This window comes from Oncorhynchus tshawytscha, linkage group LG02, assembly GCF_018296145.1.
Source record: "Oncorhynchus tshawytscha isolate Ot180627B linkage group LG02, Otsh_v2.0, whole genome shotgun sequence".
In the NCBI taxonomy this organism is placed as follows: Eukaryota; Metazoa; Chordata; class Actinopteri; order Salmoniformes; family Salmonidae; genus Oncorhynchus; species Oncorhynchus tshawytscha.
This window is the reverse complement of record NC_056430.1, coordinates 34,296,282-34,320,464: the sequence shown is the minus strand read 5'-3', so window position 1 is coordinate 34,320,464 and position 24,183 is coordinate 34,296,282. Positions and strand designations below refer to the sequence as shown.

Below are 24,183 nucleotides of genomic sequence, written 5' to 3'. Positions count from 1 at the left end.
CTTCATGTCTTAAACTAAGTCATTTCTTTTTGCTTATTTGAGCTGTTCTTGCCATAATATGGACTTGGTCTTTTACCAAATAGGGCAATTTTTTAAATGTTTATTTAACCTTTATTTAACTATGCAAGTCAGTTAGGAACGGATTCTTATTTACAATGACGGCCTACCCCGGCCAAACCCTAACCCGGACGACGCTGGGCCAATTGTGCGCCACCCTATCTTCTGTATACCACCCCTACCTTGTCACAACACAACTAATTGGCTCAAGAACGAAAGAATTTCCACAAATTAACTTTTAACAAGGCACACCTGAAATGGATTCCAGGTGACTACCTCATGGAGCTGGTTGAGAGAATGCCAAGGGTTTGCAAAGCTGTCGTCAAGAAGAATCTCAAATATAAAATATATTTTGATTTGTTTAACATAGTTTTGATGTCTTCACTATTATTCTACAATATAGAAAATAGTAAAAATAAAGAAAAACCCTTGAATGAGTAGGTGTGTCCAAACTTTTGACTGGTACTGTATGTATACTGTAGCTAAGAAAGTAATACTAAGTGTAGTAAGCTGTTAGCAGCCAATGTGCCTATAACTTGTTTTAGATAAATATAATCATTGAATATTGTAAGCGCTTTCATTGTCTGCTTATATGGCCCCTTTATTTATCCTACAGTTCTGACTTGGTGTACAGGGAGAACACCGTAAGAATGACCCATGTTCTGAATTCTGTCGCTGTACATTTCAAAAGTGCTGAAGAAATCTCAATTGTCCGTAGATTATTTTTTTAAAGGCAGTAAAGGAGGCTGAATTAACTGTTTTGCTGTCAGACAAGGCACTGCTGATAGCCAGGTGTACAGTAGCAGTGGTAAAGTGTTGGGACTGCTGTTGGGACTCTGCTGTTGGGACAGTTTTATGTAGACCCTAACAGTTTGTGGGCACCGTTTGTTACCGTTACAGTGCAATTAATGTATTGTTTAGTGTTGTGCTGTGTAGTGGCTTTTTTTTTTTCATTTTATGCCCCACTAAGATTTACATGCTAAAATCGCCTCTGGTTATTTCATAGTTTTGATGTCTTCACTATTATTCTACAATGTAGAAAATAGTAAAAATAAAGAAAAACCCTTGAATGAGTAGGTGTGTCCAAACTTTTGACTGTTACTGTATCTCTTATTCCAATGTAAAGGGTTTGGTATAGAGGCAAATATTTCATCAACGCACGAGGTCTTCGCGCCATTGGCTGCTGCTGATGAGGGCGGGTAGAGCGTGCGAACCCCAGCTCGGGACTGTGAGGGAGCGAGAAAAGTGAGACAAAAAAAGGAAAACGAGGGAATTGCTCAGGACTCTCGTTCAAGCATCCGAACAAATCTGTCCTCCCAGTACTGCAGTTTCTGCCCAATTTGAGCCATCCAATCTGCCTGTTTTACAGCTAAACTAAACACGACACTGACTATCTTTTCGTGGGACCTGGCATGCGCCACGGGACACTTCGTAAACTTTATGCAGCAGAAGAGGCTATCTGACTAACGGACTGGAGTGACAGAGTGAATATACAGTTTGCCTATTAATTTACTAACTCGCAGTAGACGTGGAGGAAGAACGGGGAGACGGGTGGATTATTATGCAACAAGTGGAAAGGTGAGTGAGGTCTTGGAAGGTTGCCAGGTGAGGTCGTTGCGGTCCGTTGTGAGCTCGGATGCTGCGGCTGAGAGGTTCGGGACATGCATTACGCACGGTTCTTACTCACTTAATAAAAGTGCTTCCGTTTCTATGGTGCATGCTGATTTGGTTTACTCATGTCTGCTCTAGCCTGGTGGTGTTTAAACACAGAAATATATGCCTATGTCAATCAATCAACCACAAATCACCAGTCTCCCTGAGGCAAAAGCACTTGAACAAGACCAGACAACTGATTTGCTGTTTACTTGTCAAATGATTTAAATTGTACATTTTTTATTTCATATATTTCTTTTAATTCAAATTTATTTGGATCCCTTTAGCTTTTACCGAGGCGTCAACTATTCTTCCTGGTGTGCAAAATGCTGGCTAATTGTTTTGAAATCAGGTTTTTGATACAGTCAGACTACACTGTCAAACCAAGTGTTGAGGATCTGAAAACATAACTAAAAACCTGTCTGTAACACTTTTTGAACGCATCAAGGCATTTAGAATGTAAATGAAAACACATAAGTGTTTAGATTGCTGTAACACTTTTAAACACACTCATATATTTATTCAGCACAAGGTGGTTAGGTTAAACACTAAACACTGGGGGTGTTGTTTTAACACTGTAGGGTGTAAAGCTGTAAAGGCAAGTTTCTAATGATTAAATGCACTCTAAACGGGATGATGGGAAATGAAACACTGGTGTTTAAAATCTGAACACTTGGGAGATAAAGGTATTTTCCTGGTTGGAAACTGACTGGAAAAAGCTGACTATCATGTTTAATCTTGCATTCTAAGCGAATGTGTTTAAGATGAGAACACTTATTGGCAAATCTAAATGCCTAAAGTTTAAGTTTTAAACACTGACGTTTAGGTTATAAACGTGTCACATGTTTCATGGTTTTACAGTGTAGGCTACTTCTATTGCTTCACAGTCTCAGACACACTCAAATTGTAGCCTTCGGGGTAAGCATATCTCATTACCTCAGCATCCAGCATCAGAATGCTGAAATCACCTGGTTCATTAGATTTTATAATCCGAAGAAGAAAAAAGCTGAGTTTGAAACACAGAGAGAGTAAGTGAATAGGTTTTTATGCACCTGGCCTGAACTCTTAGAGAAGAACCTTCTAAAAGCAGGCATTGGGTCATGGGTCATTTCACAAAATTAGTCCCTTTGTTATTTTCAATGTAGACTCAGTGAAATTATGTTGCCACAAGCAGCACTGTAGGTATTGAGATGAGCGAAATGCAAGACTTCGCTCTCACACACAGTATCTGCGTATGTGCACTGGTTCGCTTCACACTGTTACAGTGTGGTAGCCAGAGAACCAAAACAGTGGCGAAGTTGAGCCTTGCGCTTTAACGCTATTAGTTGTTGCGGAAATTGACCCACTATGCTGTATACTTTCTGCATCAACGTCATATCGCAGAGTCTACCTTTGAGTAGAAAATGTACACCAATATTGCCGTACCAGGCAAGACTTCGCGCCAATGCAAGACTTCGCTCTCACACACAGTATCTTCGTATGTGCACTGGTTCGCTTCACACTGTTACAGTGTGGTAGCCAGAGAACCAAAACAGTGGCGAAGTTGAGCCTTGCGCTTTAACGCTATTAGTTGTTACGGAAATTGACCCACTATGCTGTATACTTTCTGCATCAACGTCATATCGCAGAGTCTACCTTTGAATAGAAAATGTACACCAATATTGCCGTACCAGGCAGTGATGCAATTGCCGTACCAGGCAGTGATGCTACCGGTCAGGATGCTCTCGGTGTTGCAGCTGTAGAACCTTTTGAGGATATCAGGACCCATGCCAAATCTATTTAGTTTCCTGAGGGGGAATAGGCTTTGTCGTGCCCTCTTCACAACTGTCTTGGTGTGTTTGGACCAATCTAGTTTGTTGTTGATGTCTTGGTTACGTTGAGGGATAGGTTGTTATTCTGGCACCACCCGGTCAGGTCTCTGACCTCCTCCCTATAGGCTGTCATGTCGTTGTCGGTGATCAGGCCTACCATTATTGTGTCGTCAGCAAACTTAATGATAGTGTTGGAGTCATGCCTTGCCATGCAGTCGCGGGTGAACAGGGAGTAGAGGAGGGGACTGAGCACACACCCCTGGGGAGCTCCAGTGTTGAGGATCAGCGTGGCAGATGTGTTGCTACCTACCCTCATCACCTGGGGGCGGCCTGTCAGGAAGTCCAGGATCCAGTTGCAGAGGGAGGTGTTTAGTCCCAGGATCCTTAGCTTGGTGATGAGCTTTGAGGGTACTATGGTGTAGAACGCTGAGCTGTAGTCAATGAACAGCATTCCCACATAGGTGTTCCTTTTGTATAGGGGGGAAAGGGCAGTGTGGAGTGCAATAGAGATTGCATCATCTGTGTATCTGTTTGGGCGGTATACAAATTGGAGTGGGTCTAGGGTTTCTGGGATAATGGTGTTGATGTGAGCCATTACCAGCCTTTCAAAGCACTTCATGGCTACAGACGTGAGTGCTACGGGTCTGTAGTCATTTAGGCAGGTTACCTTTGTGTTCTTGGGCACAGGGACTATGGTGGTCTGCTTGAAGCATGTTGGTATTACAGACTCAATCAGGGACATGTTTGCCTGTTTGATGGTTCGTCGCAGGGCATAGCAGGATTTCTTGTAAACTTAGAGTCCCGCAACTTGAAAGCGGCTGCTTTACCCTTTAGCGGTATAGGGTATGTACGTACAGTCACTGTGGGGACGACGTCCTCAATGCACTTATTGATAAAGCCAGTGACTGAAGTGGTGTATTCCTCAATATCATCGGAAGAATCCTGGAACATGTTCCAGTCTGTGATAGCAAAGCAGTCCTGTAGTTTAGCATCTGCTTCATCTGACCATGTTTTTATAGACCGAGTCACTGATGCTTCCTGCTTTAGTTTTTGCTTGTAAGCAGGAATCAGGAGGATAGAGTTGTGGTCGGATTTACCAAATGGAGGGCGAGGGAGAGCTTTGTACGCGTCTCTGTGTGTGGAGTACAGGTGATCTAGATGTTTTTTCCCTCTGGTTGCACATTTGACATGTTGATAGAGATTTGGTAGAACTGATTTAAGTTTCCCTGCATTAAAGTCTCCGGCCACTTAGAGCGCCGCCTCTGGGTGAATGGTTTCCTGTTTGCTTATTTCCTTATACAGCTGACTGAATGCAGTCTTAGTGCCAGCATCTGTGGTGGTAAATTAACAGCCACGAAAAGTATAGCTGAGAACTCACTAGGCAAGTAGTGTGGCCTGCAGTTTATTGGAATATATCCTACTTCAGGCAAGCAAAATCTAGAGACTTCCTTAGATTTCGTGCACCAGCTGTTGTTTAAAAATATGCACAGACTGCCCCCCTCATCTTACCGGAGGGTGCTGTTCTATCCTGACGGTGCAGCATGTATCCTGCTGTCACGTCCTGACCTTAGTTCCTTTTGTATGTCTCTATTTTAGTTTGGTCAGAGCGTGAGTTGGGGTGAGCATTCTATGTTTTTGTTCTAGGTTTTGTATTTCTGGTTTTGGCCTGGTATGGTTCCCAATCAGAGGCAGCTGTCAATTGTTGTCTCTGGTTGAGAACCATACTTAGGTAGCCTGTTTTCCCACTATGAGGAGTGGGTAGTTATTTTCTGGTTAGTGTTTGTTGCACCTGTCAGAACTGTTCGTTTTGTTGTTTTTGTTCGTGTATTCATTCTTGATTCAAAGTATTATGGATACGTAACACACTGCACTTTGGTCCTCCTTTCCTTCCACCAACGAAAATCATTACACCACCACCAAAAAAGGACCAAGCAGCGTGGTAACCAGGAGCAGAGGGTTCTGGACTCCTGGACTTGGGAGGAGATACTGGAAGGCAAGGGACCCTGGGCACAGGCTGGGGAATATCGCCGCCCCAAAGAAGATCTGGAGGCAGCGAGAGCTGAGCGGCGGCGATATGAGGTAAGGCAGCGCAACAGGCACGAGAGGCAGCCCCCCAATTTTTGGTGGGAGGGCACACGGGGAGATTGGCGGAGTCAGGCGATAGACCTGAGCCAACTCCCCGTGCTTACCGGAAGAAGCGCAGTACTGGTCAGGCACCGTGTTATGTGGTCAAGCGCACAGTGTCTCCGGTATGCGCTCATAGCCCGGTGCGCTATAGGCCAGCCCCCCGCAAGTCCCATGCGAGAGTGGGAATCCAGCCAGGACGTATTGTGCCGGCTCAGCGTGTTTGGTCTCCGGTACGCCGTTTCGGCCCAGGGTATCCTGCGCCGGCGTTGCGTGCTGTGTCTGCAGTGCGCTGGGAGGGTGCAGTTCGCCCTATGCCTGCGCTCCGCCCGTGCCAGGCGAATGTGGGCATTGAGCCCAAGGGAGAGGTGCGAGTGGTATGCACTAGATCTCCAGTACTCACCCACAGCCCGGTTCAACCTGTGCCTGCACTCTGGAGGGTCCGGGCTAAAGTGGTCATCCAGCCTGGAGGAGTGATGCCAAGGCTGCGCACCAGAGCTCCAGTGCTCCCCCACAGCCCGGTCTATCCGGTGCCTCCTCCACTCAACAGACCTCCTGTAGGTCTCCCCAGCCTGGTGGGTCCTGTGGCAGCCCCACGCACTAGACTGTCTCTCCGTCTCCTCCCTCCAGGTTCTCCCTCCTGTCCGGAGATGCCAGAGTCTCCCTCCTGTCGGGAGCTGCCAGAGCCGCCCGTCAGTCGGGAGCTGCCAGAGCCGCCCGTCAGTTGGGAGCTGTCAGAACCGCCCTTCACTCCGGAGCTGCCAGAGTCGCCCTTTACTCTGGAGCTGCCAGAGTCGCCCTTCACTCCGGAGCTGCCAGAATCGCAGCCCCTCAGTCCAGAGGCGCCCCTCAGTCCAGAGGCGCCCCTCAGTCCAGAGGCGCCCCTCAGTCCAGAGGCGCCGCCCCTCAGTCCAGAGGCCCCCTCTACGAGGGTCTTCAGTCCGGGGCCCGCTGCAAGGGTCCCCAGTCCGAGGTCGGCGGCGAGGGTCGCCGCTCCAAAGGCGTCCCTTAAGTGGGCCAAGACTATGGTGGAGTGGGGTCAGGGCGTGAGTTGGGGTGGGCATTCTATGTTTTTGTTCTAGGTTTTGTATTTCTGTTTTTGGCCTGGTATGGTTCCCAATCAGAGGCAGCTGTCAATCATTGTCTAATTGAGAACCATACTTAGGTTGCCTTTTTCCCACTATGAGTTGTGGGTAGTTATTTTCTGGTTAGCGTTTGTTGCACCTGTCAGAACTGTTCGTTTATCGTTTTTGTTCGTGTATTCATTCTTGATTCAAAGTATTATGGATACGTACGTACTTTGGTCCTCCTCTCCTTCCACCAACAAAAATCGTTACACCCGCTAGCTGAATATCCATGTCGTCATTCAGCCACAATTCCGTGAAGCATAGTATATTACCGTTTTTGATGTCCCGTTGGTAGGATATTCGTGATCTTACCTCATCTAGTTTATTGTCTAATGATTGCACGTTGGCGAGTAATATTGATGGTAACGGCAGCTTTCCTAGTTGTCTTCTGCGGATCCGGATGAGGCATCCGGCTCTTCGTCCTCTGCGTCGCTTCCTTTTGCGAATAATTGGGATGTCTGCCCTGTTGGGTGTTTGGAGAATGTCGTGTGAGTCCTGCTTGCTGCTGTTGTTGTTGTTGTTGAAGAAATCTTTGTCTAATCCGGGGTGAGTGATCACTGTCCTGATATCCAGAAGCTCTTTTCTTCCATAAGATGTGGTTGCAGAAACATTATGTACAAAATAATTTACAAATATCGCGAAAACCCCCCACATAATAGCACAATTGGTTAGAAGACCGTAAAACGGCGGCCATCTCCTCCGGTGCCATTTTCAGTTGCCCTTTAATATAGATCACATGGACAATTCAATTAATCCGTTTTTTTATATGAATAAAGACATGCTAAAGGGCCGAAATTCAGAATTTCTGCCCCTCTGTGCACTCTCTGTGACATCTCTGAAGATTTTAACCCACTTAACCCCAACATTTCTTCAAGTTTCATTGTAAAGCCCTAGGTATTTTGTTGCTTTGACGAAGTCATTTCGAAGTTATTTATTTAATGTGATTCAAACTGTCCCTCATTTTAGGGTCACCCCTTTTACTTGAACTGAACTATTGTTTTAATTTGGTGAAACTGTTCCTTTTTAAAAACAACAAAATGAAGAAACATCTCTAATAGTCAAATCATCATAGTGTAAAAGCAGGTGAGCTGGTTCTACTCTTTTTGGCAATTTTCTGGTGTTTTTTGGTGGAAAACTAAATGGGTCGAGCATAACACGTCAACCCTGTTACCATGTATAGACAGGCTAGAAATGTTTGAACTACTACATTTTTTGGGGGTGAAGTTTGCATTCAATTGCCCATCCCTGTTGCATAAAACCAGCTTTGAATGTTAAAATTAAGTTACATTTTTTTATTAAATCCCACCAACTCATTTCGTGGAACAACCCTCCTGTTAATTTAAAAGAACAGGATGTCTTTGATCAAGTATCAGCCTATGTTCTTTCTACATTGGTATCGTATTCTGTGGCATACAGTTACTGTGAATAAAGAGTAGGTGCGGTGTTTGACTCAGGTGATGACATAAGCGTTGACTTTGTCTGCTTGGCGACATTAGATATTTCACACTTTGTGTAAAAGTCTTAAAAAGAAGATATTTCACACTGAAGAGCTGGGCCCCTTACGTGTCTACCCATGTTGGGAACTGGTGCCACTGGTGTTTATTTAGAGGTTTATTTCCAAAGGTCCATTAAAATGTTATTTTGAAATAAATTGTAGCCATTTGATATCAGGCGGGGGACAATGCAGCGGGCCCACCCCAACCTATTTAAGTAATAGTAGGGAAAACTACAGCCAGGCCTATATGCTGGCAGATAGTTGTTCTCAGGTGGTCTCATTTTCCCCATGCTATTCTCTTTGATGTGCTGGAATGGAACAGTGCAGGAATCTTAGCTGTTGTAGCTTATACTCCAAACTATCTGCAATATCCATGTACTGTATGTCGTGACTGAAATTGTTGTCAGGATTTTGCAGGAAGTTTGGAGTATATCAAAAACAGCTAGGATTCCTACGCTGCTTCATTCCACCACATCAAAGAGACTAGCATGGGGGAAATGTGATGAGTCAGAAAGCACCAGTTAGTTACCACCACCACCCTGCCCCTGGCAGCGGTTTAACAATGTCAGAGGAAGCCTCAGCATCAGCCACCACATCCCACCCCACACCTGCCTGCCCAGGTTGAGCCACACTGGCCCATCTGAGAACAACTCTGCCAACATCCTGTTGTTTCCCCTGCTATTATCTGTCACTGGCATGCTACCATGACAAATATGGTGACCAGATCCCAATGAGACAACTTTAATTTGCTGTGCAAAGCCCCTCCTCTTCCTCTGTTTTTTCCCCTCATCTCTCTTTCGTTTTTTCTCACTCTCTTTCTCCCTGCTATGTTCTCTATTTTCCTCTGTCTGTCTGTCTGTCTGTCTGTCTGTCTGTCTGTCTGTCTGTCTGTCTGTCTGTCTGTCTGTCTGTCTGTCTGTCTGTCTGTCTGTCTGTCTGTCTGTCTGTCTGTCTGTCTGTCTGTCTGTCTGTCTGTCTGTCTGTCTGTCTGTCTGTCTGTCTGTCTGTCTGTCTGTCTCATTCCATCCCTTTCTGTGAGCTGTTATGAATTAAGCGGTCATCTGTATCAATGGTTTCAATCGTGTGTTCCATTCCCTGGGAAACTTCTGTCTTTGCTGTGGGTTTCTGCCTTTTGCTGTTTTTTTTAACCTCCCAGTGCCACAGCGACTGAGACTGCATAGTCCCCCCTTCTCTGAATTGTCTTTATTTCCTCCTCACCTTCTCTCAATAATCACTTTCCTGTCTCTCCCTTCCTCTCAGACTTCACTTTCACCCCTCTATCCTTCTTTTTCATCCATTCATTCTGCTACTCAAATCAAAATCAAATCAAATCAAATTTTATTTGTCACATACACATGGTTAGCAGATGTTAATGCGAGTGTAGCGAAATGCTTGTGCTTCTAGTTCCGACAATGCAGTAATAACCAACAAGTAATCTAACTAACAATTCCAAAACTACTGTCTTATACACAGTGTAAGGGGATAAAGAATATGTACATAAGGATATATGAATGAGTGATGGTACAGAGCAGCATAGGCAAGATACAGTAGATGATATCGAGTACAGTATGTACATATGAGATGAGTATGTAAACAAAGTGGCATAGTTAAAGTGGCTAGTGATACATGTATTACATAGGGATGCAGTCGATGATATAGAGTACAGTATATACGTATACATATGAGATGAATAATGTAGTGTAAGTAACATTATATAAGGTAGCATTGTTTAAAGTGGCTAGGGATATATTTACATCATTTCCCATCAATTCCCATTATTAAAGTGGCTGGAGTTGAGTCAGTGTCATTGTCAGTGTGTTGGCAGCAGCCACTCAATGTTAGTGGTGGCTGTTTAACAGTCTGATGGCCTTGAGATAGAAGCTGTTTTTCAGTCTCTCGGTCCCAGCTTTGATGCACCTGTACTGACCTCGCCTTCTGGATGATAGCGGGGTGAACAGGCAGTGGCTCGGGTGGTTGATGTCCTTGATGATCTTTATGGCCTTCCTGTAACATCGGGTGGTGTAGGTGTCCTGGAGGGCAGGTAGTTTGCCCCCGGTGATGCGTTGTGCAGACCTCACTACCATCTGGAGAGCCTTACGGCTGAGGGCGGAGCAGTTGCCGTACCAGGCGGTGATACAGCCCGCCAGGATGCTCTCGATTGTGCATCTGTAGAAGTTTGTGAGTGCTTTTGGTGACAAGCCGAATTTCTTCAGCCTCCTGAGGTTGAAGAAGCGCTGCTGCGCCTTCTTCACGATGCTGTCTGTGTGAGTGGACCAATTCAGTTTGTCTGTGATGTGTATGCCGAGGAACTTAAAACTTGCTACCCTCTCCACTACTGTTCCATCGATGTGGATAGGGGGGTGTTCCCTCTGCTGTTTCCTGAAGTCCACAATCATCTCCTTAGTTTTGTTGACGTTGAGTGTGAGGTTATTTTCCTGACACCACACTCCGAGGGCCCTCACCTCCTCCCTGTAGGCCGTCTCGTCGTTGTTGGTAATCAAGCCTACCACTGTTGTGTCGTCCGCAAACTTGATGATTGAGTTGGAGGCGTGCGTGGCCACGCAGTCGTGGGTGAACAGGGAGTACAGGAGAGGGCTCAGAACGCACCCTTGTGGGGCCCCAGTGTTGAGGATCAGCGGGGAGGAAATGTTGTTGCCTACCCTCACCACCTGGGGGCTGCCCGTCAGGAAGTCCAGTACCCAGTTGCACAGGGCGGGGTCGAGACCCAGGGTCTCGAGCTTGATGACGAGCTTGGAGGGTACTATGGTGTTGAATGCCGAGCTGTAGTCGATGAACAGCATTCTCACATAGGTATTCCTCTTGTCCAGATGGGTTAGGGCAGTGTGCAGTGTGGTTGAGATTGCATCGTCTGTGGACCTATTTGGGCGGTAAGCAAATTGGAGTGGGTCTAGGGTGTCAGGTAGGGTGGAGGTGACATGGTCCTTGACTAGTCTCTCAAAGCACTTCATGATGACGGATGTGAGTGCTACGGGCGGTAGTCGTTTAGCTCAGTTACCTTAGCTTTCTTGGGAACAGGAACAATGGTGGCCCTCTTGAAGCATGTGGGAACAGCAGACTGGTATAGGGATTGATTGAATATGTCCGTAAACACACCGGCCAGCTGGTCTGCGCATGCTCTGAGGGCGCGGCTGGGGATGCCGTCTGGGCCTGCAGCCTTGCGAGGGTTAACACGTTTAAATGTCTTACTCACCTCGGCTGCAGTGAAGGAGAGACCGCATGTTTTCATTGCAGGCCGTGTCACTGGCACTGTATTGTCCTCAAAGCGGGCAAAAAAGTTATTTAGTCTGCCTGGGAGCAAGACATCCTGGTCCGTGACTGGGCTGGATTTCTTCCTGTAGTCCGTGATTGACTGTAGACCCTGCCACATGCCTCTTGTGTCTGAGCCGTTGAATTGAGATTCTACTTTGTCTCTGTACTGACGCTTAGCTTGTTTGATAGCCTTGCGGAGGGAATAGCTGCACTGTTTGTATTCGGTCATGTTACCAGACACCTTGCCCTGATTAAAAGCAGTGGTTCGCGCTTTCAGTATCACACGAATGCTGCCATCAATCCACGGTTTCTGGTTAGGGAACGTTTTAATCGTTGCTATGGGAACGACATCTTCAACGCACGTTCTAATGAACTCGCACACCGAATCAGCGTATTCTTCAATATTGTTATCTGACGCAATACGAAACATGTCCCAGTCCACGTGATGGAAGCAGTCTTGGAGTGTGGAGTCAGCTTGGTCGGACCAGCGTTAGACAGACCTCAGCGTGGGAGCCTATTGTTTTAGTTTCTGTCTGTAGGCAGGGATCAACAAAATGGAGTCGTGGTCAGCTTTTCCGAAAGGGGGGCGGGGCAGGGCCTTATATGCGTCGCGGAAGTTAGAGTAACAATGATCCAAGGTCTTTCCACCCCTGGTTGCGCAATCGATATGCTGATAAAATTTAGGGAGTCTTGTTTTCAGATTAGCCTTGTTCAAATCCCCAGCTACAATGAATGCAGCCTCCGGATAAATCGTTTCCAGTTTGCAGAGAGTTAAATAAAGTTCGTTCAGAGCCATCGATGTGTCTGCTTGGGGGGGGACATATACGGCTGTGATTATAATCATCCATGGTTTGTTTGCTGCTCATGGCGTGCCACTTTCCTGGGCTGTGTTGTGTAGAGACCTGGACGGTTACCAAGTGTGTCATCTGTGGAAGGGAAGACTGCTGTTGGTTACTGTCTGTTTGCTGTGTTAGTCCATGTTGGTGTTGTCAGGGAGCTGATTCTCTATTGTCTTCAGAGAGTTTCAGAATAGAAATGAAGTAAAGCTGAGGTAGTGTAAGGTATTTATAAAGGTTGGGGAGGTCTAGACATACGGTAGTATAGAAATGATCTGACTCTTGTGTGGGTTTAGTGTTAGATAGCTGACTCTTAAGTAGTCATTAATGTCTCATGGAAAATGAATAGGACAAAGGCTATAATCTAGACAGGAAAGAGTCTCTTTGTATGTTTGCCTCGGCTTCTCTCTCCTTTATCTGTGTCTATGTGGCGAAAGTGACTCATGACTTTCTTATAGATGTTCTCACAGCGAGTCAGGTGAAGATGCACCAGAGGCAGGGAAACTTGCAGAGCTTAAAGAAACCTAAACATTTCTTACAGTGAAAAGTCTTCATGTTTGGAGACAAGTTCATGATGTCCCTGACATTTCATCTGCTACATCTTGTGCTACATCTTGTAATCCCCAGGGGCATGTTGGGAGCTTGTGCAAACAGGGTTATGGACTTCTCAAAGACAATTGATCAAAATGGAGTCTCTTTGTTTAGTTTGGCTGATAAGAGACCGTGGACATGACCGAGCTTGATGCTGTAGTGCGTTCCCTGATAGTCGGAACTATGAAACTGATACATTTCCGACTTGGTAATTTGTTGAACGCGGCACGTGTTTAACTACAACCAGTTAGCAAGTCGGACATTTCAGAGTTCCCATATGCACTTTAATGGGGCATTACCATGGAGGTCACTGACTGGGTTGTCTGTCCTTTTCTTGACTTCAGGCATGTACTGTAGGACTATACAGTAGAGTTCCTCTTTAACGTGACTCCCATTATAAAATCGGACAAATGCTGTGTTACCCAGTGTACAGTAGACTGTGCAGAACACTTAGGCCTACACGACATCTCACCGGTGAGTAAAATAGTGTGATAATTGACTACGACATTTTCCCCCCCTGTCCCCCTCCCCTCTGTCCCCCTCTGTCCCTGTGTTGATGTCACGCCAAGGGAACCTTGCTGTTACACAACAGTCCTCTCTGTCACTCCAGGCAAATGGCATCTCTCACCAACTGTAACACTGCCATTTCACAGCTGCTCTCTTGGGAGAAAGTACTTTCCTTCCATCTCTTCCTTTCTCCATTAGCTACTCTCCCTTTCTTGTTCATTTCTTTCTATCTCTCACTCAGACCCTCTCATTCTCTTTCCCCTGCCCCTCTCTCTCTCTCTCACACACACACACACACACACACACACACACACACCCCGCCTCTCCATCAATGACTATGTAAGGAACACAGCTCAATCAGTCAGTGGTCTATTAGGTCACCCCAGGGCAGCAGTGTCATTGTTACCAAAGGGATGACCTTATGACCTCAGTGCTATGCTTCATACCCCAGGTGGGTTACAGTGGGTGTGGTCATACACAGGTGTGAAAGCTGCTCCCGGAATGTGCTAATGCTGCGTTCATAACCATGTGGGAAGGTGGTAATTACCAGTTGTGAAGTCATATATACCAGTTGGATGCATTCACGTGCTTTGAACTCATTTAGAAATGCAGGTTAGCTAATGGCCAACAATCTGCATCAAACATAAACTAAAAGTACAGCTATCATGCTTGTAAATAAATTATAGTTCCTACATAGTTTCTACAGTTCCTACAAGAACCCGTCGGATGTCGCATTGAGTTTTTGCTGGGGAAAAAGCCAAATGCAATGAAATTCCGTTTCTGTGGAATTTGCGATTTTGGTTGTTTTGGATACTTCAAATCCTTTACTTTATTGTAATATAACAATATTGTATGATTACTTAAGGAAAATGGTTAATTTCCAAGTTTTTTTACATCTCAAACTTCCCAGAGTGTCACAGCTGACTTGGTCCATTCAAGATAGCCTAACATGCTACAGATGAATGGAATCAGCTGATTTAGACACAGAATAATTAGCTAGCTAGTTAGTAATGTAGTAGTATAACGTTGTAATTTACAATCAATGTAATGTAGTTATCAATACAAGTGGGTCAGACTTTCATTTTGTCTACAAGTAGCCGTAGACCTGGAGCAAAAGCCAAATGTTCATAAAAGAGGTCCGCACTTTCTTCCGGTGTTGCTTGAGCAGTGGGTAGGCCTATTAGCTGGCCAAAATGACATGAAAAGTGATCCAAATATATTAACAGTATTGCAGTATCCTAAAACTTGTTGTAATCTTGCTATCATTTTTCTGTCATTTTGAGCCGCATTCAATTTCTTGCTAGCCCTGGCCAATCACCTTTACTCCCCTCAAGATGTAAAAGCATTGGATAGGTGTAGATTAATTATCTACCAACACAGGTACAACAATCCACTGCTTTTAATATTTGAGGGGGTGTGAATGAGTGCCCAGGTAAGAAGGGGTGCACTTGGGATTGGGTTCCTGTCATCGTAGCACACGTACGCCATCTTCCCATTTTCTAGTTGTAATCAGCTGACAGCTGACTTTTCCGAAAAATAGAGACATTGCTTGTTGTTTGATTTACATAGTTAGTTGTCATTACTTTGAGCAAAGCTGCCAGTATGCGCTGAATTACCGGTAATCAAGGATTATTTTACAATCGTCTGTCACCTCATCATGAGTGGAGAGATGAGAAAGCATCTTCACTGACGAGCAAGGTATGTTACGCTAGTTAATTAGCTAGCTAGTTAGTTACTGTAAGTACACAATGCATTACCTAGACTTTATAAACTATCAGGCCTTCACTACCTGCATCTACTTTGTATTTGTTTAAGGTAAGCTATGGCCAATGTTGTTGGAGTGAATACAACTGAAGACAGGTTTGAAGACATGCTGGTATAGCTAACATTAGCCTAAATGTTTTACTCACTATTTTCAGTGCCATGGTATTTTTCATCCCTATATCCCACACAACAAGTTAGCTAGCTAACAAGTTCATGTTAATTCATTGAAAGCGAGATACAGATTAGAGACACACAAAGGTTTGAACAGGAATAGAGCCACTTTGTTTTAAACAGTTGTCTGTTTATGACATGACAATTTACTTTATTGTGGACCCAAATAAATAAGACTGATAAAGCACTGAAACATGTCCCCCCCAGGGTAAGATGGTGAAGGGAAGGGGCTGGCTCATGGTTCTGGTGGCCAGAGCTGGATCTGAGGTGGCTGTCACCATTGAGCATTCAGCTAAGGTAAGAATTATGACCTGGTAGTTTTTGTCTGAATGTTTTAGAGATCTCTTTGTTTGTATGTTTGTCATAGAGAGTCAAATTCATTATTATCAATATGAATTAAATCCTTCTTTCACATTGCCATCCGGGCCTTCAACAAAACCAGGTATCAGTCAACACACAAAACTACTCAGTCACTTTATTGGCTTTTTCACACTATTACTATACTATTTTCCTTGCCTCTCCACAGTTATATTTATGTTTTGTGTGATTGTGAGTATTTGTATTGTTTTTACTTTTCCTAAATGACAAATGAATCTAATCTCTCAGCAGATGAGATTGTCTCCATGACCAGGAGAAACATGGGCAACTCGTTCCAGTACCCATTCCTGCAAGCTGAATTTAATTGATCATTATTTTTGCCATCTTTCATGCCTTCCAGTGTTGTATATAGCCAAATCAAACAGATCTTTCTTTACTGTTTTTCTTTTTAAGAATTTGTTGTTGACGGTTCTTACATGTTCTGTTTGAGCTGCTTTTGAATGAAACGTTGTATTAAAAACATTATTGGCATTGTTGAATTCGATTTTCATAATAGCAAGCTAGGACTGATGGTTTGGTTAGCTAAACTGCTGTAGCAAGTCTGTTTGTTTGGTTTTCAAGGCAACTACTAATTTGCTAGCTAATTTATTGGTGATTGTTGAATACAGTTCTACTGTCAAATATCCATTTCTAGTGGCAAATGTGTTAAATTATAGCCATGGTACAGTATAAAAGGGATAATCAACTCAGGGCTCTATGCATTCTCTGGAAATTAATGTAACTCCATTGAAGGTCAGTTCCACTCCACTAGGGCGTCTTGGAAACACCTTCCATGTCGTTCATTATTTTTCATAGAACTCATAGCCCCTTCGTTGATTATCTCATACGTATAATAATTTGATTATTTAATGCAAATAATGCCAGCAGTTGCTGTTTTAAAAATAATAAGTATAGTGACAATCTCTTTTGAAACAATCAAGCTGAGTGTTGGTGTTTTTCTCTCATTCGTCTCAATGGAATTAGAAATAAACTTAAAGGAATCTTTCATTGCCATTTTCTCAGTTTTAACATTTTGGCTGAAGTCAACTTTAAAAGCTCATAACTCGGGTTCTGATAAAGCTATCTCAGTGATTTAAAAAAAAATCTGGATTTGGGACAGTTGGTAGTTTTCAGAGATATAAAGAATTAAAAGTTTAGCGTTTTCCTAAGCCGCCACACATATTAATTGATAGCTTTTTATAAATAATGTTTTGATACATTTAACTGCAGAAAATGCTGTTATCGAGGTCATTTCTTTAGTAGGTGACGTCAAAGGTCAGTTGTGGGAGAAGTCGGAGTTCAGGGATGATTGATGATTTTCCCACTAGTAGTTACAAGTTGGAAGGGCGTTCAAGTGGATTTTTCCCAGTCGTATGTGGTAAATACCACCTTTCCACTTCATTGTGAACGTAGCATAAGTATGGACTCTTTTGGGGGTGTCCTTGGATCACACCATGTGGTAATAAATGATGGTGTTAAAAAGCTTTTAATAGCTATGTTACATTGATGAATACCATAAGGACAGGTGCTGTCTCAGAAGGTAAAAAAAATGTGAGCGAGAGAGTCTGAAAGGATGGAGAGCCAAAGGAAGAGAGAAGCTGGCATATACATTTATTATTATTATCTTTTTACTTGTTATATTGTATTTACTTCGCCACCATGGCCTTTTTTGCCTTTACCTCCCTTATCTCACCTCATTTTCTCACATTATATATAGACTTATTTTTCTACTGTATTATTGACTGTGTGTTTGTTTTACTCCATGTGTACCTCTGTGTTGTTGTACCTGTCGAACTGCTTTGCTTTATCTTGGCCAGGTCGCAATTGTAAATGAGAACTTGTTCTCAACTTGCCTACCTGGTGAAATAAAGGTAAAATAAAAAACTTTTAAAAAACTAAGAGGGGAGAGAGAAGACAAGAGAGACCACGTGAATGCACTTTGTAGGATGTTTACCATACTACAACTGATCATATAGTTTTCAACTGGTGTTGTTTTTATATCTAACTGTCATCGACATATAGTGTTTCAGTTGTAAATTTAAGATCTTAAAAACATGTGGTCCGACTGTGTTCTCACAATCTGGTTTCCTTAACTCTACCTTCATGTATATATTACCTCAATTACCTCGACTAACCGGTGCTCCCTGCACATTGACTCTGTACCGGTACCCCCTGTATATAGCCTCACTATTGTTATTTTACTGCTGCTGTTGAATTTTTTGTAACTTTTTATTTTCTATTTTTTACTTAATAATTTTTTCTTCTTAACTTCTTAAAGCATTGTTGGTTAAGGGCTTGTAAGTAAGCATTTCACTGTAAGGTCTACACCTGTTGTATTTGGCGCATGTGACAAATACAATTTGATTTGATTTAATTTGACCATAAAAGAACTGTAACTTTATGGATTCCACATAAAATGTAAAAAATAACATGAAATGTAAGAGGTTGGATTTGGTTTCTGTTATTGCGCAATTGTGAGTAATTCCATTTTATAGGTGAGGAAACTATATAGAGGATCTCGATTTGTCTAGGGTTTTAGAGGGGAAAGGGACACTACATTTGGAATTAAATATGTATGTCGGTTGCTTACGAGAAAAGTTCAGGAAATGGCGGTTATGTAGTTTTTAAATTATTCAAGGGGAACAAACATTTCAGACTCATGAGTTTCTGCCTTCAGATAATTATCTAAAAGGGTTGTTTTTTTAATCTGCTCCCCTATCCTATGAAAAATAAATATATTATGGACTTTTTAATGAACTGTGCACTGACACGTAGCAATAATAATAATAATAATAATATAATATGTGCCATTTAGCAGATGCTTTTATCCAAAGCGACTTAGTCACCTAAAGGATCTAAGATTGTGTATGTTTCTAAATTTGTCCTGCTGTCGATTGTTGAGATACAAGAAGTTCAGCACGAGTTCTGCATACCAGTACCAGGACAAACATTTACCCCTTCACAAACAGAGTGAGCTTTGTGTTAGATACTCAAATCGCAACTCTAAATAAATTCAACCCTTGCTGAAGGCAGGTGTGCTTGTCTGTGTTTAGTGACTGATAGCATGAGTCGGACATTGACTCATTCATCCCAACCACAAGCCGCGGGCTGTATATGTGTGTGTGTACCCAATATGAATGTGTGCGTGCATGTGTGTATGTGTATGTGTGTTGTGTATGTGCATGCGTGTGTGTGTGTGTCTTTATGGACATATTGTAGACTACACAAAGTAATGCAGTGTCAGCTTCTAAAGGTCTCCAGTCTAATGTAGTTGTTAGTGAGTCTGGCAGTTTATTTGCGTGTTAATTGGTGAGTCCCAACATGACCTCTTTCATGTGTGAGAACAGCTTGACATTGTCTGCTCTATGGGCTAGGGTTAGTTCATTAGTGTGACATGCTATGCTACTGTAAATGCTTACAGATGCTGGGATTTTGATTCACTTTACAGACCAATACATATACTCTGACCTCTCTGCCTCTGTTACTCTGTCATACTTACATATAAACATACAGTTGAAGTCGGAATTTTACGTACACCTTAGCCAAATACATTTAAACTCAGTTTAAAAAAATCCCTGTCATAGGTCAGTTAGGATCACCACTTTATTTTAAGAATGTGAAATGTCAGAATAATAGTAGAGAGAATGATTTATTTCAGCTTTTATTTCATTCATCACATTCCCAGTGGGTCAGAAGTTTACATACACTTAATTCGTATTTGGTAGCATTGCCTTTAAATTGTTTAACTTGGGTCAAACGTTTCGGTTAGCCTTCCACAAGCTTCCCACAATAAATTGGGTGAATTTTGGCCCATTCCTCATGACAGAGCTGGTGTAACTGAGTCAGGTTTGTAGGCCTCTTGCTCGCACACGCTTTTTCAATTCTGCCCACAAATTGTCTATAGGATTGAGGTCAGGGCTTTGTGATGGCCACTCCAAGACCTTGACTTTGTTGTCCTTAAGCCATTCTGCCACAGCTTTGGAAGTATGCTTGGGGTCATTGTCCATTTGGAAGACCCATTTGCTACCAAGCTTTAACTTCCTGACTGATGTCTTGAGATGTTGCTTCAATATATCCACATACTTTTCCTTTCTCATGATGGTATGTATTTTGTGAAGTGCACCAGTCCCTCCTGCAGCAAAGCACCCCCACAACATGATGCTGCCACCCCTGTGCTTCACGGTTGGGATGGTGTTCTTCAGCTTGCAAGCCTCCCTCTTTTCCCTCCAAACATAACAATGATCATTATGGCCAAACATTTCTATTTTTGTTTCATCAGACCAGAGGACATTTCTCCAAAAAGTACGATCTTTGTCCCCATGTGCAGTTGCAAACCGTAGTCTGACTTTTTTATGGCGGTTTTGGAGCAGTGGCTTCTTCCTTGCTGAGCGGCCTTTCGGGTTATGTCGATATAGGACTCGTTTTTACTGTGGATACAGATACTTTTATACCTGTTTCCTTCAGCATCTTCACAAGGTCCTTTGCTGTTGTTCTGGAATTGATTTGCACTTTTCGCACCAAAGTACGTTCATCTCTAGAAGACAGAACGCTTCTCCTTCCTGAGCGGTATGATGGCTGCGTGGTCCCATGGTGTTTATACTCGCATACTATTGTTTGAACAGATTAATGTACCTTCAGGCATTTGGAAATTTCTCCCAAGGATGAACCAGACTTGTGGAGGTCTCCAATTTTTTTCCTGAGGTCTTGGCTGATTTCTTTTGATTTTCCCATGATGTCAAAAGCAAAGAGACACTGAGTTTGAAGGTAGGCCTTGAAATGCATCCACAGGTACACCTCCAATTGACTCAAATTATGTCAATTAGCCTATCAGAAGCTTCTAAAGCCATGACATCATGTTCTGGAATTTTCCATGCTGTTTAAAGGCACAGTCAACTTACTGTATGTAAACTTCTGACCCACTGGAATTTTGATACAGTGAATAATAAGTGAAATAATCTCTCTATAAACAATTGTAGGAAAATTACTTGTGTCATGCACAAAGTAGATGTCCTAACCGACTTGCCATAACTATTGTTTGTTAACAAGACATTTGTGGAGTGGTTGAAAAACGAGTTTTATTGACTCCAACCTAAGTGTATGTAAACTTCCGACTTCAACTGTATATAATTCAAAGTTTTGGAATCTGTATAGCCTACAGTAGTTATGATTATGAAGGTCTACGTTTGTTATGGTATCAGAACAGAACATGGCTTTTTCCCTCTCTTAACCCATGGCAGGTTTGAAGTGGTCCCTGTTGGTATGACTTGTACCAAAGTAGCGTCTGGTTGTTATCTGTAGTCGTTCTTCTGTTGAAGGATTGCGAAGTGAGAGGTTTCACTCTCGCCAAAATCTGCACTGCAAATTGGCCAGTATTACCTAGTGTTGAGTTTTCAGTGTAACATTTCTAGTGTAGATTCAGGTGTTAAATTAACTATGTAAGTGTTAAATTAACATTTGTTGGTGTAAAATAACCCCAGTGCTGGTGTTAATTACCAGTGTTAAACCAAAACCACGCCCATCATTGTCATATTTCCTAGCCTAATCTATTGATTTTTAGATTTCATCTCATGCTATTCAAATATTAATAACATACATCTTTCTAAACTAATCCAATCTGTTACTTGGACTTTTGCACCTGTTACTGAAATGGTTGTTCCAGTTTAGGTCGTTTAATTTCGTAGTTGTCCCAGTCTGGCAGTCATTCTGAATGCAGTTTGTGGGTTATATAAAAAATAACAAAACATGTTGGATATCCTCACTCTGGCTGGATTCTAGTGATGTTACATTTGATACCGGAGCTCCGAGGCATGTCTCGAAATCGCTAAGCAACTAACTCCGAAGCAGTGTGCCGATGTGTGTATCACTTTATCAGAAGTAATGACTTCCGAAGCTTAGTTTGATCACATGCTTTTTCAAACCGTGTGTTGGAAAATACGAGATCCCAATGATTTTGCCGTGGTTCCGGTGCTTTCTTTCGATTCCAAGCTGCTTTCAAACACCGACCCCTACTGGACACTGTACTTACAAATCTAGTTAGGATTTTGTACAAACTGTTTCACCTGACCGGTAGTTTAGCAGAGTAGGGAACTATGGAATATTCAGGGACGTGAGGGTGAATCCCATTAAAAATACACACTATTTAGATTTTTTTTAATGTGAAACCACACTTTCTGCACTGTTGTTCAAATAATTAGTTTTATTTAGTATAGTATAAGCTTCTGTCTTAATAAGCATCCTAAATAATGCCATAGATTCTGTTTTTTGAAAAATATTAAACTAGAAGGCGAAAAAGGGATGCATGATGTAAGATGCGAACCTGGTATTCCAACTGATTCTAGGCTACTTCAGATAATGGCTTACCGCTGCTCCATGGAGTTTTAATCAACAAATAAATAGCTTCCGTCTGGTATTCACACGTTGCTATTTATTGACCAGCAGATGTCACTATGGTAGATCTCTGGGGATGGTCATGGTTAATCGAAAATCTGGATTTCCGAACAGACGTTAGTGTTTAAACACTTATGAGAGTAGGCTATCCATTTGTGGATATATTTTTTAAGGCACATTTTTAATAACGAAAAAGCTTTGTTTAAATGAAATTGTCCATGTTATATTGTTACACAGAACGATATACCATGACATTTTAAATGCTTAATTGAATCAGCAAACTTTAGAATGTAGTGTTTATACGGCACATTAAGCTACTCTGCTTCAGATGTCACGTGTCTTTGACCGTCCATTGTGCACTGTAAGTGTAGCCTACAGTTCTGAGGATGTTGATAACTGATTCTTTTAATGTTGAAGCTCATTTTCTATCATGGGTTATGGGATGGGTTTTACATGAAAAGGCATTTTACTATCATAGAGCATTTAGCCCTTCGGTCAGACCTAACAGCGGTATGCTATTTTCACCTCTTCAAATAGGAATTAACCTATAGGCGCACACCAACAGAGGGTCCAGAAGACCTGACACAGATCAATGCTAAACACTCAACAGAAAACTATTTAAAAAAAAAAAACAGAATTAGTTCTATGCTGGTGAATATCAGACTGAATATCTGTTGATGTTGGCCTAAGCTACTGTTAGCCAAATACTACTGGAATAGCACCCTCTTTTGTGGCATTTTGCATTATTCTGATTGGACAATAGAGTAGAGAATTGTAGTTATTTATTTTTAGACTAATCATTATATTATTTGAATAGTGAAATCATTTCAAATGCCCACCCCTACTTCTGTTGTGCATCACCTTGCCTGTTTTTGAACAGCCATGCCGCGGAAAGAAACAGACCCTATTGCCAGATCCTAAACCATTGGATGAGGCAAGGTATTGCATGAGGCAAGGTATTGCATGAGGCAAGGTATTGCATGAGGCAAGGTATTGCATGAGGCAAGGTATTGCATGATAAATAAGAGATGGCTCTGAACAGTGATCACTAGCTAATAGTCTGAGGCCTGTGCTTAATAGCTTGGTTAACTTCTCTCCTTTTCCCAAAACCTTCCAAAATAAATAATAACTTGTATCCTTTTCCTCCTGACTAAGGCCAGGAGTTTTTTGTTGTTGTGATATTGGTGTTCAATGTGAGTAGTCTTTCTTCACCGAGAGTGTTAGTTAGTTAGCTCCATTGACCTGTGACATGGTGAGGTCCTTGTAGGGAAGTGAGGGGGATGCAAGGCAGGCTGTAGAGTGACGTGTCCCTCAACTCTGTGACCCTCAGAGAGGCCACACTGACTTATTGAGGATACACTGTGGGACAGCTGTGAGGCAGACCACACTCAGGCTGTGTTTATGTGTATATTTTACAACTCAGTGTAGATGTGTGTCTACAGTGTAGATGTGCATGTGAATGTGTATTTTGTAACGGTTGTGTGCGCCTGTGTGCAGGTTATGAAGATGTGGTGCTGGGTTTTCCCCCTGGCGTTCCTGCTGTCCTCAGTGCACCAGGCTGAAGCCCAAGGTAAATTGACCCCTCTGCCTACAATAAAACAGCTATCTATTCTGTCATACTATGCCTCTGCACTAATTCTCTCTACTTGCATCATCATACTAGCCTACTCTAGCCCACGACTCCCAGAGCTAAGATACAGGGACTCACTAATGCACCTCTCCTCAGGCAGGTGTAATAATGTTGGACCAGCAGACATAGTGTTCCTGATAGATGGCTCGTCCAGTATCGGCAGGGCCAACTTCCTGCAGGTCAAGGGCTTCATGGCCGGTATCGTCAAGCCCTTCACCAGCTCCGTGGGCCAATCAGGGATCCGCTTCGGCGCTGTGCAGTACAGCGACACCTCAAGGTCAGACACTGAGAGTTTTGTCTGTTATGTTTGTTTCTAGTGACAATATCTATCTATAACACTTGACTCTCCATTCTTGTCTCTTCCTCTCTTTCTTTCTTACTGCCATAATAATAGTGTATGGTT

At 42.8% G+C, this 24,183-nt stretch overlaps 1 protein-coding gene across 5 annotated transcripts in view; it reads left to right on the top strand.

The window, feature by feature from the left end:
• Positions 1-1,257: 1,257 nt before the first annotated feature.
• The window catches only part of LOC112262844 (collagen, type VII, alpha 1), a 102,526-nt gene continuing 79,600 nt past the window's right edge, over positions 1,258-24,183 (top strand). For 3 of the 5 annotated variants that reach the window (XM_042297203.1, XM_042297200.1, XM_042297194.1), the window contains exons 1-3: positions 1,259-1,635; positions 23,648-23,720; positions 23,877-24,057. In XM_042297203.1, the coding sequence (XP_042153137.1) occupies positions 23,651-23,720; positions 23,877-24,057 (251 nt within the window). In that variant the 5' untranslated portion in view covers positions 1,259-1,635; positions 23,648-23,650. Of the gene's footprint in view, positions 1,636-23,647; positions 23,721-23,876; positions 24,058-24,183 lie in introns of all 5 variants that reach the window. The other 2 variants (XM_042297204.1, XM_042297209.1) reach the window with 2 other exon arrangements.